The following is a 12426-nucleotide window of genomic DNA, read 5'->3' on the forward strand; positions in this document are numbered from 1 at the left end:
AAATACGGCGTGGACGCGCACAGAGCAGGAATAAATGCACTTGAACTCCAAAATTAGACTTTTCTTGACTTTATTAAAACAAACAAAAACTATATTTTATTCATATCCACCCACCGACCCCCAATTTGACAGCGGCCAGGAAAAGGCTGCGTTGAAGTGTGTGATGCCTCCCAGCTGATCAACCCCCAAAAAGGTAGTCATCAATAGAAACTGTTATAACTATATTGCTTTAACATTAATATAAATATAAATGCATATATATAATTTTTTTTTAAATGGGGGAAGGCCTTGTATTATAATGACATTTTCCGGGGTTAAAATGAAATGCTTGAAGGCAATAATGACCAAAAAACGGACTAAAAATACATAAATTAAAACAATAAAAATAGAGAATTTTGAGGGTTTTATCGAAAAATACCTCAAATCGGAGCTATTTGTAGAACTGTCAAAGGTGAAAATGTTGCGTTCAAGGGACCGCAGCGGGCCTTTAAAAGGCCGTGATCCTCCATCCAATTCTCGGGTGATCACTATGCAACGGGCATAGTTGTTTTTTGTTTTTTTTAAATTGAGGGGTGGGGTGGGGTGGGTGACATATGGGTCCTAGGCCACCTTGGACCCAGTCGAAGTGGAAGCGGATGACACACACCGGTGTGTATTTTATATTAATTTTCTTATCTTATTCCTTCTATTGGAACTAAATTCAAATTCACAACTGAAGTTATATTTAGGAAACGTGACGACGCTGGTTCGTTTTAATGATTTAAGCTTCTGATTTGTTATTGTTGAAATTGAATCATACCATAAAGAGTTGAGGGGAGGGGAGTCGGCGTACACAAAATGGCGGAAATGTGCAAATGCATTCGCTCTAACGGCATAATCTTAAAACGTATTTATTGTGTAAATGCATTTCCAAACTAAATTGTTCCTGTGAGAAATATCCGGGCGTTTTCCAAATGACCGAGTTGACCTTGAACGCCACACTGACCACTGATTGTGATCCTCGTTATAAACCGTTCACAATATTTTTGACGTGAAATAGGACGCACGTGACGCGCGCACTCTCCGTTTTTAAACGAATCGTTTGTCAAATATGAAGATATTTGGCACACGTGACGCTCTCATTCACGTTTGGCGCCAAATTACCTCGCGCAGGGAGGAGGGGAAAAAATGCCGGAAGGTCTCCTGCTCGAATTATCAATCTGATTCAAATAAATGAAGGAAAATATATTATGAGTGAGAAATAATGGAAATCAAGTTGCACAGTTTCATCGTTTATTGTCACTTTATTGTCATTTTTTTTTCTTATACGACACAGTTTGGTTGAATACAAAGTTGAAAGACTGGATGGGAAAATGAATAAATAAGCACACGGGGGATCCCTTCGTGTCCATTGACTATTCACATTGATTACAGGGGGGAAAACACAATAATAAATAGACGTGCAGCAGCAGCAATAGTAGATAATTCAATGAATTAAAATGTGTGTGTGTGGGGGGGGTGGGGGGGGGGGGGGGTGGAGTGTAATGGGTCAGTTAAAGGAGGACAGAATAAATAGGAAAAAGGATTTTTTTTTAAGTGTCTGCTTTTGCATAGATGCCAAACGACAGATTTCAGAGAAGAAAAGGAAATACAGCCCCTAATACTGCTCGATAATTCAAATAAATAGAAATATAAGGAAAATGAATGAAAAAAAATCACACAGAACCTCTGAAAATGTTCATATAGTGTACATTTTTACTCTGACTCTCCAGTGGTGAAGCGCTAAATAAACAAGATAAGTCACCAACACAAATTCATTGTACATCTATTTTTTTAATTAAATGAAAATAAAAGTAGAAGTGCTTTTTATTTGCCCTAAATGTATATTTTGTCATAGTGTATCGTTTGCTTGCTAGATTGGCACCAACTGGAGACAAATCCCTTGTGTGTTTTTAACATACTTAATTGGCCAATGAAGATATTTGATTAATTGACAAGTAATCGATTATGAAATTAATTGATGACAATTATTTTGATGATTGAGTAATCATTTAGAGACACCAACTTAATATTGTCCAAATCTTCTCACTTTTAATTCAATTCCCTCAACAGTAAGTAAACACTTTTTATTCTTATATTTCTGTAGTCCTCCATAAAAGCAGACTGATTATCTTTGTTTTTAATCAAAATAAGACATTTGCAAACATCTGCTTTTACTTTGGAAAACAATGCTCAATATACATATATATATATATATATATATATTTTTTTTTTACAAACCAAACCACTAATTGAATAATCAATCAATCAAATTTTGTTGGTGTAGTTTCTCCAGTGTCAATTTGAAATGTAGTTTTTCAGTAAACGGATGGAAATAAAAAAAAAAAAAAATCGTTCCCTCAAATAATCGAAAAAATAATCGAAGATTAATCGATTTGTAAAAAAAAGCCCTGAATAAAAGTTGAAAATCCAAATCTCTCTGTGCAGGGTGCTGGCGCAGAATGTTTTCATGTGCCTCGGCTCTCGTTTCCCTGCCGATTGCAAACAATAAGAACTCAAAAAGTGAAAGAAATGAAAAGTAAGTAAGATTGTGGCCAGCAAGGCGGCGGCACCCCTTCTTGTTTCAGTTGTGGAAAAATGCGTTGAGTTCCTCGTAGGCGGGTGCGCGCTCATGGTGCAAGTGCACGTCATGGTAAGGCAGGACGTTTTCCGAGTGAATGCCGCCGCGGGTCCCCGAGGAGCCGAACACCAGGTTGTGGGCCCCGCCGCCGGGCCTGGAGCCGGGCAGCCCCGAGTAGTGCATAGAGTAGTGGTACGCCTTGTCGTGGTCTGGCGACGCCGCGCCTTGGTGCTTCAGGGCAAAGTTCCCGTTGACGCACAGCGGCGGGCTGAGGGGCCCCTCGTACTCAGGGCTGTTGTACTCCGGGGAGCCGCCGCCGCCGCCGTAAGCCGAGTCGTACGTGGCGCAGTAGCCGTGCGAGCCCAGCGGGTGCGAGTTCGAGCCCTGGCGGCAGTGCGGGCTGGACAGCCGAGCGCTCTGGTACGGGTACGAGTGCATGGCGAGGGAGCCCGAGCCGTAGCGCGCCCCCTCGGGACACTGCGTCTCCGTCAGGAAGTTGCGCGAGTTGAGCTGCAGGCAGCCGGCCACCAAGTTGGTGGTGGGCTGCGAGAGACCCTTGCACAGGGTCTGCACGTAGGACACCAGGTCCGGGCGCTTCCCCGAGCGCAGGATCTCTGACAGGGCCCAGATGTAGTTCTTGGCCAGGCGCAGCGTCTCGATTTTGGAGAGTTTCTGCGTCTTGGAGTAGCAGGGCACCACCTTGCGCAGGTTGTCCAGCGCCGAGTTCAGGTCGTGCATGCGGGTGCGCTCGCGGGCGTTGGCCTTCATGCGTCGCATCTTGGAGCGCTCGATGCGGGCCTGCGTCATCTTGCGCTTCTTGGGGCCCCGCTTCTTGGGGCGCTCGCCCTCCGCGTCCTCGCCGTCGCAGTCGTCGTCCTCCGCGCCGTCGTCTTCGTCGTCGTCGTCGTCCTCGCCGGCGTGCTCCGAGTGCGTCCGGCTGCCGGCCCGCAGCTCGGAGGAGGCGTCCATGTTGTCCCGCGTGTCGCCGTCCTCGTCTTTCATCTTGTCGTCGTCGTCGTCGTCGTCGCTGTCGTCTGCCCAGCCCGAATATTTCTGCACATCGGGGAGCAGCGAGGGGTCATTGAAAAGCCTCGTCAACATTTTGCCTGTGGGAGGGAGGGGAAAAAAAGGAACCTGAATTTACACGTCACCTTGAACACATCAGACATTTTGTTAAAGGGGAACTAAACCCAGAATACGTACAGTATGTGGCAGCATTCGTCTACACATTGTATTCTGATTCATATTGCGTTTGTAGAATAAGAATTAAACAGATAAATTCATCAATTTTCATCAATCTCAGGGGGCCGCCATGTTTGGCAATATCGCCCTCTACTGTTGACTGAAGTTAACGTCACAACTGCTCTTGCGTTGTGAACGTCATGGGGCCAAACCCGGAAAAGAGGTTAGTGGACTCCCCGTGCATGCTCCGATAACTAGCATAACTACGGTGTTGCTGACATGATGGTTTGAACCTAAACTTGCTAAAATATTGTTTTTACTTGCCCTTTAATGATGGTTCACGGAAGTATGTTCAAGCAGTACATCTAGACCGAGAGACAATCTTTGTATGTCGGGGAGGAGCTACGTTTTGCCTGGGTTGTTAGAGTTTTTGCCGCATGTATGCGTGCATTTAGGGTGCTTTTTGTTTTATTTTTTTCTAAATCAATAATCTGTAAGCCATTTATGATTTCAACTATTAATATACACAATTAGATTTTTTTTTTTAGGAGGGGTGCTAATTACTTTGTTTTTTTACAAAAAAAAAAATGTACTCACTCTTTGACTGCCCATTACTCTTTTTTTGTTTTTAAGCGCAGATAACCCAAAATAATGGCAAATGTACAATTAACTTATGAAGAAAGAAAACATTAAATGAAAAGATGAAGAACAGAAGACAATGTAGAAGAGCCTTTCACATGGATCCGCCAATGCGACACGCCAATTTGCTCTCATGGTGATAGTGTAAGTTTGAAGCCGATGGAACTGCAGTTCGAGACATCCGTGAGCAACGTTCCGGAACATCTCCGAAATCCGCCAGCCCCACAAGAGAAGAGCAATTGGTGGCAAGGACTCCATACGACAATTGGGTGGTGAGATGATGAAACCGGTTTGAACATTTACCAAATTGCAGGAATGAGTCGACGACTTGGGGGAGAAGACTCTTTTCTTTTATGCCATTACATTCAATTCACTATAGACTGTCAAAATATATGAATTATGGCCAGTAAATGAGTGAGTACATTTTTTGGAGGACACACATTTAACCTGTGCCGGAAAAGACTCTCTAGCATGCTTCACATTTTAGGAAATTGTAAGTATTATATATATATTTTTTTTTTATCACAATGTCCTCTGGCAGGGGTGGGGGCACACTCCAGGTCCCATGAGGGGGGTGATAAAGGGAGGATGGGGTGGGGGCATCCACTCCTGGCTGCATTCCAACACTATTCATCCCCGACACATCTTGTCACAGGACGACAGAAGGCTTTTCTCCCCAATTTTTTTCCCCCGACTCTAATTGGATGTATTGGCTCCTGTAAAGTCACTCTAAATATTACATTTATGCTGCAATATTACATTATTGAATATAAATAGATAAGAAAACAAAAATCAAGCGTAATGTAACAATAATGTCAATATTTTTTAAGCCTACTCTTATGTTTCTTTGGTACACGTTTTGTGAATATTGAACAATCCCAGGTGTAAAATCAATGGGTTTTATAGAACATTTTAGTTTTTTAAAATTGTGACAATGTTGGCAACAAAAACATATCAGTGAGACATTGTTACAAATTTTAATGCCCCTTTAACATACAAAGTAAATGGAAATATTTAATAAATGGAAAAGATCAAGTCCATCCTGTTTTTTTGTTTTTTTGTTTTTTTTACATTAATTTTTTTTTTTCTAGCATTTCAAATTTGAAGGAAATGGACCCCCAACATAGCAGAAAATGCTAAAAATAAAAATAAACGTGAAAATGGAGCAGTTTCACCGTTACCACTTAATTAATTGACAAAAAATATCTATTTTCCATTTCTGCAATAATGTTGGACCAAACACCTTATGGTAATTATCCCTAGATGTGTGTGTGTGTGTGTGTGTTTGTGTGTGTGTGTCTGTGTGCGCGCGCACGCCAGGGGCAAAATCTACTTTTTAAACCCACACACTCGCGTCTTCTTTCGTCGCAGCAATTAGAAGCGAAAACAATTAACAGGCCAAGCATGCAAAAACATGAAATTGATTTCGCACGTGCAATCCGCGATGCACGCATGCGTGCGCGTTTCCAGATGGACATACGTACTGTAGCTTGTAGGGCTTTTAGAGCTCGTTAAATATATACAAGTGGGCCGTGGGCTGTAATTTAACGAAGAGACGTGTGTATTTAATTTTTAAGGGGGGCGTGAGTGTGATGCAAATACATTTTTTGCAGGAAAAAAATCCGTCATTTTAGAAGCAAAACATGCGTTGCCATGCACGTTAATGAGATTTGCTGACGGTATAGAAAAAGTGGCTTAATTTGTTTGCAATGGCAGATTTAGACAGCATCCGTCCGAACGAAAACACGCCGCACGCTGATTTGTGCCACCCAGAATCTTGAATTTTATAAAGTATATAATTAACGACGTTGAAAAGGGTCGATTGTTATGATAGAAATTGGCGGGTTGAGCATTACGAACACAACACGCGCTGGGCGTTGATTCCTGCCAATTCAGCAGGAAATATTGCTTACCCGTCTACACCAATTCGATTCGATGACGTTACAGAAAAGTGCAGCTTCGGATTGTATCCATTCCCGCAAAACGCGCGCTGCACGCACCTTGGGTCCTTCCAATTATCCCCCAAAAGGTGCGTTCGTGAGCATCCGTAAATCGCATTTTTATCTTATCTCCGCGTTCGCTTGCAAACTCACCTGCGCTCGAGCTCTTCTCGTGGGATGGGAGGGGGGTTCCAGGAGCCAAGGAAAAAAAGGGGTGTCCTTTTTTTTTTTTTTTTTTTTTTTTCCTCTTCTCCTCTCCCCCTCAGACCACCATCTTTAGGGACCGACGCGCCATCGTCGCTCCGTGTCGGCGTGCAGGTGCGTACGACGCGCGGGCTCTTCCTTCACTGGGCGCCTCTCCCCCTCCGCCCCTTCTGCGAGATAGGGTGAGCACGAAAAAAAGAGAGAGAGAGGTTACATCCCAGCTATAAGGCTGCGATGCCCGCGCCCATATGGCTGCACGTCACCGGCAAGAGCCATCACATGAGGGGCCGCTGATTGACATGCGCCCGCATTCGGAGGGATCTGGCCTCCCTGGAGGGGTGGAGCGAGAGGGATGGAGAGAGAGAGATGGAGAGCTATAGCGAGGGAGGAGGAGGTGGAGGAGGGCTTCGCCATCTGTCGCCACACTAGTGCGCACAAAGGCAGCAAAAAAAGAAAGAAAGAAAGAAAAAACGACCAAAAAACAGACAAGCAAATAAAATGGTGGTAGACAAAAAAAAAATTGTTGGATCCAAACCTTCTTAAAATAATATTTACAAAAATATATTCTTATAATAGGAGTCGTGTTTATTATTATAAATAGTATGCATTGCATGGCTAACTGCATTAAACAGATCACCCGCTATTAAATCATATTAACACAAGCGATTAATCAGTTTAGCGTCCACATAAGACTGTAGGCGGCTTATCCTACAATTACATCAATTAAGTGGAGAAGGTGCAGCTTGCATGCCTGCCACACTGCGGCTACTGGTGGGGGTGGGGGTGGGGGGGCATTAGCAGAGCATTAAGGCCGCCCTAGCAGAAGGCATATTGTTTATTTATTTACCTAATTGGATCCAGTGATGCTATGCCGACCACCGAGGCCTCAGTCGGGCGTTTTGTTCCGATGACCCACTTGACAAAAAAAGCGGTGGGGGGGACGGGCAAAAGTGTTGGGACAAGCGACCTTACGCCGTAGTAAACACTAGAGCCCAACCGATATGGATTTTTTTGATGCCGATACCGAAATTCGTCAGAATAATATTTCGATAACCGATTACTCGGCCGATTCATTTAAATATAAAAAATATATAATGAATCAAATTACTTCTTTTTTGCTCCCTTAACAAAACAAGTGTGAATTACAGGCAGAGCATTTGACTGTTTTACAATACTTGGTCCTTTACGATTTGTTAACATTACTACAAAGAGAAAAATTGGCCAATTTTTTCGTTTTTTTTTTAATGTCATATTTGTCTTATGTTGTCATGTGTTAATGTGTAAAAATCAGCCAATTTTTTTTTGGAAAAGGGCTAATATTGGCCGATTAAATCAGCCTGGCCAGAGTAAAAAAAGATTCGGAGTGAGTCATTCCTCCATTTTGCGCTCTTCTGGTAAGAGTTGATTTTTTTGGGGGGGTGGGGCTCCCCGGAACATAAACGCAGATGTGCTCAACATTGTGGAGCGACTGCGTAATTGACGTCACCACATAACGTAATATCACATTTAATACTGTGCAGGAGGTCCACACTTTGTCACCTGAGTGACTTTGACGTTACTGCTGTTTTGGTGAGCGAACACTTTAATTCATCTGAGTGACTCAGTAGGTTTTGCTGTTTGGGTTAGCAACACAAACGACAACTCCACTTGAGCGCGTATTGTCATTAACAACACAGTGTTCACGTAATGCAAGAGCATTTCTAATACTATGTGGGGAAGTCATTTACAACATTCTCCAAGACTCCACACTTAAGACTCGGGTGGTGCTGCTGTTTTGCTTTGCAACGCAGACAATATTGTGGAAAGGCCACAAGTCTACTCTAACTCTAAATGCCATGAAGGATGCTGTAGCCACGTAATGTAAGATTGTCTTTAATTCTCGTTTACAATATGAAAAACTCCACGCGTTTGTGGATCTGAGAGGCTTGATAGGTGCTGCTGTTTTAGTTAGCAACGCACAAAACATTGGCCACACAACAGCAGCGGCCCGTGAGTCTCAGGGTCTAAGACTCTACAAACGAAACTTGCTAGGTGCTGCTGGTTTTGGTTGTCGCAAGGGCTGAAGATGACAACACGAGACGCAGGTGTGCCAACAATGAAGAAAGAGGGGGAAGTCTCCATGTGAGGTTGGGAGAGTGGGGGGGGTTGGCACGACTGCTTCTTGCAGATCTGCTTTTTCTCCGTCCCTGCACTGAGATCTCTATTTAGTTCACATTAGTGCAGTTAATGCGGGAGAAATGAGCTCCATGAGCGCCGCGTCCAATTTGGCTGGCGGAGAGTGTCGCCACGCCGAGGGAGGCGGTGACGTGGCGGCGATACGAGCTTGTCGCCTCCTAGTCCGGGTCGCTCGTGTGTGTGTGTGTGTGTGTGTGTGTGTGTAAGCAGAGGGATTTTTTGTGATGATGCTTGTTCACTAATGTGTTCAGCCCTAATGGGATGCAGGGATGTTAACCTGGAAGCACACCAGTTTACGTGTGTGTGCGCGTGTGTTTGTATTCATGACATTTTGGGGACATAGATCTGTTTCCACAATCACTTATGCCGACCTTTTGCGGTATGGAGACCAAACAAGCTGGGGGGACTTCTTGCAGTATGGGACACCATACCGGAACCAAGTGTGCATTAGGAAACATTTGTACCATTTCAAAGATGCGATTCATAACAGGTGTAATGTGTACAGTCCCCTCCAAAAGTATTGGAACGGCAAGGTCAATGCCTTTTTTGTTGTATACTGAAGACATTTAGGTTTCAGATTAAAAAAAAAAAAATGCGACAAAAGTTCACTATTCCGGCTTTTATTTCATGGTATTTACATGTACATGTGTTAAACAACTCAGGACAGAGCACCTTTTGTTTGAACCCACCCACTTTACAAGTGAGCTTGCCATACTTTTGATCTGAAACCCAAATGTCTTCAGTATACAACAAAAACAAAGGAATTGACCTTGGCCATTCCAAAACATTTGGAGGGGACTATATGCTCGCAAAGGCTACACAAACATTTTTGAAAGAATAAACAGTGACACACAAGGTAAGCACCCATCATTGGAACATATGCAGTGGGTACAGAAAGTATTCAGACCCTCTTAAAATGTTCACTCCATTTTATATTGCAGCCATTTGCTAAAATCATTTAAGTTCATTTTTTACAACATTAACGTACACACAGCACTCCATATTGACAAAAAAAAAACTTAATTGTTGAAAGTTTTGCAGATTTATTAAAAAAAGAAAAACTGAAATATCACGTAACCATAAGTATTCAGACCCTTTGCTCAGTATTTAGTAGAAGCACCCTTTTGAGCAAATACAGCCATGAGTTTTTTTTGGGAACGATACAACAAGTTTTTCACACCTGGATTTGGGGATCATCTGCCATTCCTCCTTGCAGATCCTCTCCAGTTCTGTCAGGTTGGATGGTGAATGTAGTTGGGCAGCCATTTTCAGGTCTTTCCAGAGATACTCAATTGGGTTTAAGTCAGGGATCTGACTGGGCCATTCAAAAACAGTCACGGAGTTGTTCTGAAGCCACTCCTTCGGTATTTTAGCTGTGTGCTTAGAGTCATTGTCTTTGAATGAACCTTTGGCCCAATCTGAGGTTCTGAGTCTTTGGAGAAGGTTTTCATCCAGGATATCCCTGTACTTGAACGCATTCGTCTTTTCTTCGATTGCAACCAGTCTCCCTGTCCCTGCAGCTGAAAAACACCCCCACAGCATGATACTGCCAGCACCATGCTTCACTGTTGGGACTGTATTGGACAGGTGATGAGCAGTGCCTGGTTTTCTCCACACATACCGCTTAGAATTAAGGCCCAAAAGTTCTATCTTGGTCTCATTAGACCAGAGAATCTTATTTCTCACCATCTTGGAGTCCTTCAGGTGTTTTTTAGCAAACTCCATGCGGACTTTCATGTGTCTTGCACTGAGGAGAGGCTTCCATCGGGCCACTGTGCCATAAAGCCCCGACTGGTGGAGGGCTGCAGTGACGGTTGACTTTCTAGAACTTTCTCCCATCTCCTGACTGCATCTCTGGAGCTCAGCCACAGTGATCTTTGGGTTCTTCTTTACCTCTCTCACTATAGCTCTTCTCCCCCGATTGCTCAGTTTGGCCGGACGGCCAGCTCTAGGAAGGGTTCCATTTCATTTCAGGATTAAGGAGGCCACTGTGCTCTTAGGAACCTTAAGTGCAGCAGAATTGTTTTTGTAACCCTGGTCATATCTGTGAGTTGTCACAATTCTGTCTCTAAGCTCTTCAGGCAGTTCCTTTTGACCTCATGATTCTCATTTGCTCTGACATGCACTGTGAGCTGTAAGGTCTTATATAGACATGGGTGTGGCTTTCCTAATCAGATCCAATCAGTATAATCAAACCGCTGGACTCCAATGAAGGTGTCGAACCATTTTAAAGGATGATCAGAAGAAATGGACAGCACCCGAGTTTTAAATATGAGTGTCACAGCAAAGGGTCTGAATACTTATGGGTGTGAGATATTTCAGTTTTGCTTTTTTAATAAATCAGCAAAAATGTCAACAATTGCTTTTTTTCTCTGTCAATATGGGGTGCATTAATGAGGAAAAATGAACTTAAATGATTTTAACAAATGGCGGAAATATAACAAAGAGTGAAAAATTTAAGGGGGTCTGAAAACTTTCCGTACCCACTGTATTTGAATTTAGTACTAGCGAGATGCAACGTGCATTCATTTTCTACCTGGTCAAGTGATTTATTTTCCCTTTTCAGATGACCGATGATTCTTCCCAGTCGCATAATTCAACCACATCCCGAGTCGAACAGAGTTCAAATGGCCATCTAGTTGTTCGTGCAAATCCAAAAAGAAGCACTAAAAGAATGTACTGCAAAACATATTATTTTTTTAATTGCTCTACGCCTTATGCAACACCAAGAATGTGCACATCAGGATAAATGTGATGTCAGCCAAGCCCGGTGGGGGGTGGGAGCCGCTAGATTACAACAGGGAAAATACTGTTGTGGAGTCAGGAGAGGGCAAACTGGTGCCAGGTAAGTAACCACCGAAAGCTGTGCGAGGACACTTCATGCAGTGTGTTTACTGTCAAGGCCTTGTTACAAAAAAAAAAAAAGAAAAGGTCCTGTGGCGGCGTGCACGGTTGTGGGCTTAAACTGAGCGCAGTCCCCCAAAAGCCAAGACAGAACCAGGTTCAGTCAATGTGTAGAAGCAGTGCATAATGCCTTCCCACGTCAGGCAACTTTGGGGTGTCATCAGTGCCACAAATCCACAGAAGTACAAGGAGAAGCCAAAGCTGCGAAGTAGACAGTGAGGCAGGCCGGTTCATTATTAACAAGCCAGCAAACTTGGGCATGCCCTGGTTAAAGCAAGCAAGCGAGCACACTATTAAATAATAGTTACGTCTGTGCCAGCCAAGCGGTGCCAAGCCGAGGATTGGCAGGAGGACGTCCCGGACAACCTTCAAGTGACCTTGCCAAAATGGATGCTAAATGTCAACAGCTCCACTTTAGCCAACGCCTGGTTGCGGGCGAGCCAAACAAACCGTGGAGGCAGAGCTGAGAGGCCAGTGCTGAAATGCTAAATGCTAATAATGTGTGGAATAGCATTACATGTAGCCTCCTAGCATCGTCACGTAAGGAAGGCAACAATGTCATGTACAGAAATTGCGCTGATCCTTTGTCATCTAAGGACTGACTCCCAGGTGTATGATACTCTTATGTTATGATGCATTATTACCATTGTTACATTTTAGCAGTATTTGAGGATTGCTATTATATGTGTTATGTATTGTCCTGCAATGTAGTACTCAATTTTTTTTTTTTTTTGGAGTTTACGGTCTGAGGGAATCTTTGGTGAAGCGTTCCATTTGGATTGC

General features: G+C 43.4%; 1 protein-coding gene across 1 annotated transcript; it reads right to left on the minus strand.

The window, feature by feature from the left end:
* Positions 1-1255: 1255 nt before the first annotated feature.
* Positions 1256-6901, minus strand: neurod2 (neuronal differentiation 2). The gene is made up of 2 exons (XM_061750289.1): positions 6514-6901; positions 1256-3705 (listed from the first exon to the last, which is right to left on the minus strand). The coding sequence occupies exon 2, from the start codon at positions 3698-3700 to the stop codon at positions 2603-2605; it is 1098 nt and encodes a 365-aa protein (XP_061606273.1). The 5' UTR covers positions 3701-3705; positions 6514-6901; the 3' UTR covers positions 1256-2602.
* Positions 6902-12426: the final 5525 nt, after the last annotated feature.

Source organism: Phyllopteryx taeniolatus, chromosome 16, assembly GCF_024500385.1.
Source record: "Phyllopteryx taeniolatus isolate TA_2022b chromosome 16, UOR_Ptae_1.2, whole genome shotgun sequence".
Classification (NCBI taxonomy): domain Eukaryota; kingdom Metazoa; phylum Chordata; class Actinopteri; order Syngnathiformes; family Syngnathidae; genus Phyllopteryx; species Phyllopteryx taeniolatus.

Excerpts from the sequence above, each read along its gene's own strand:
- neurod2 (XM_061750289.1), bottom strand. The coding sequence starts at position 3,700 with ATGTTGACGAGGCTTTTCAATGACCCCTCGCTGCTCCCCGATGTGCAG.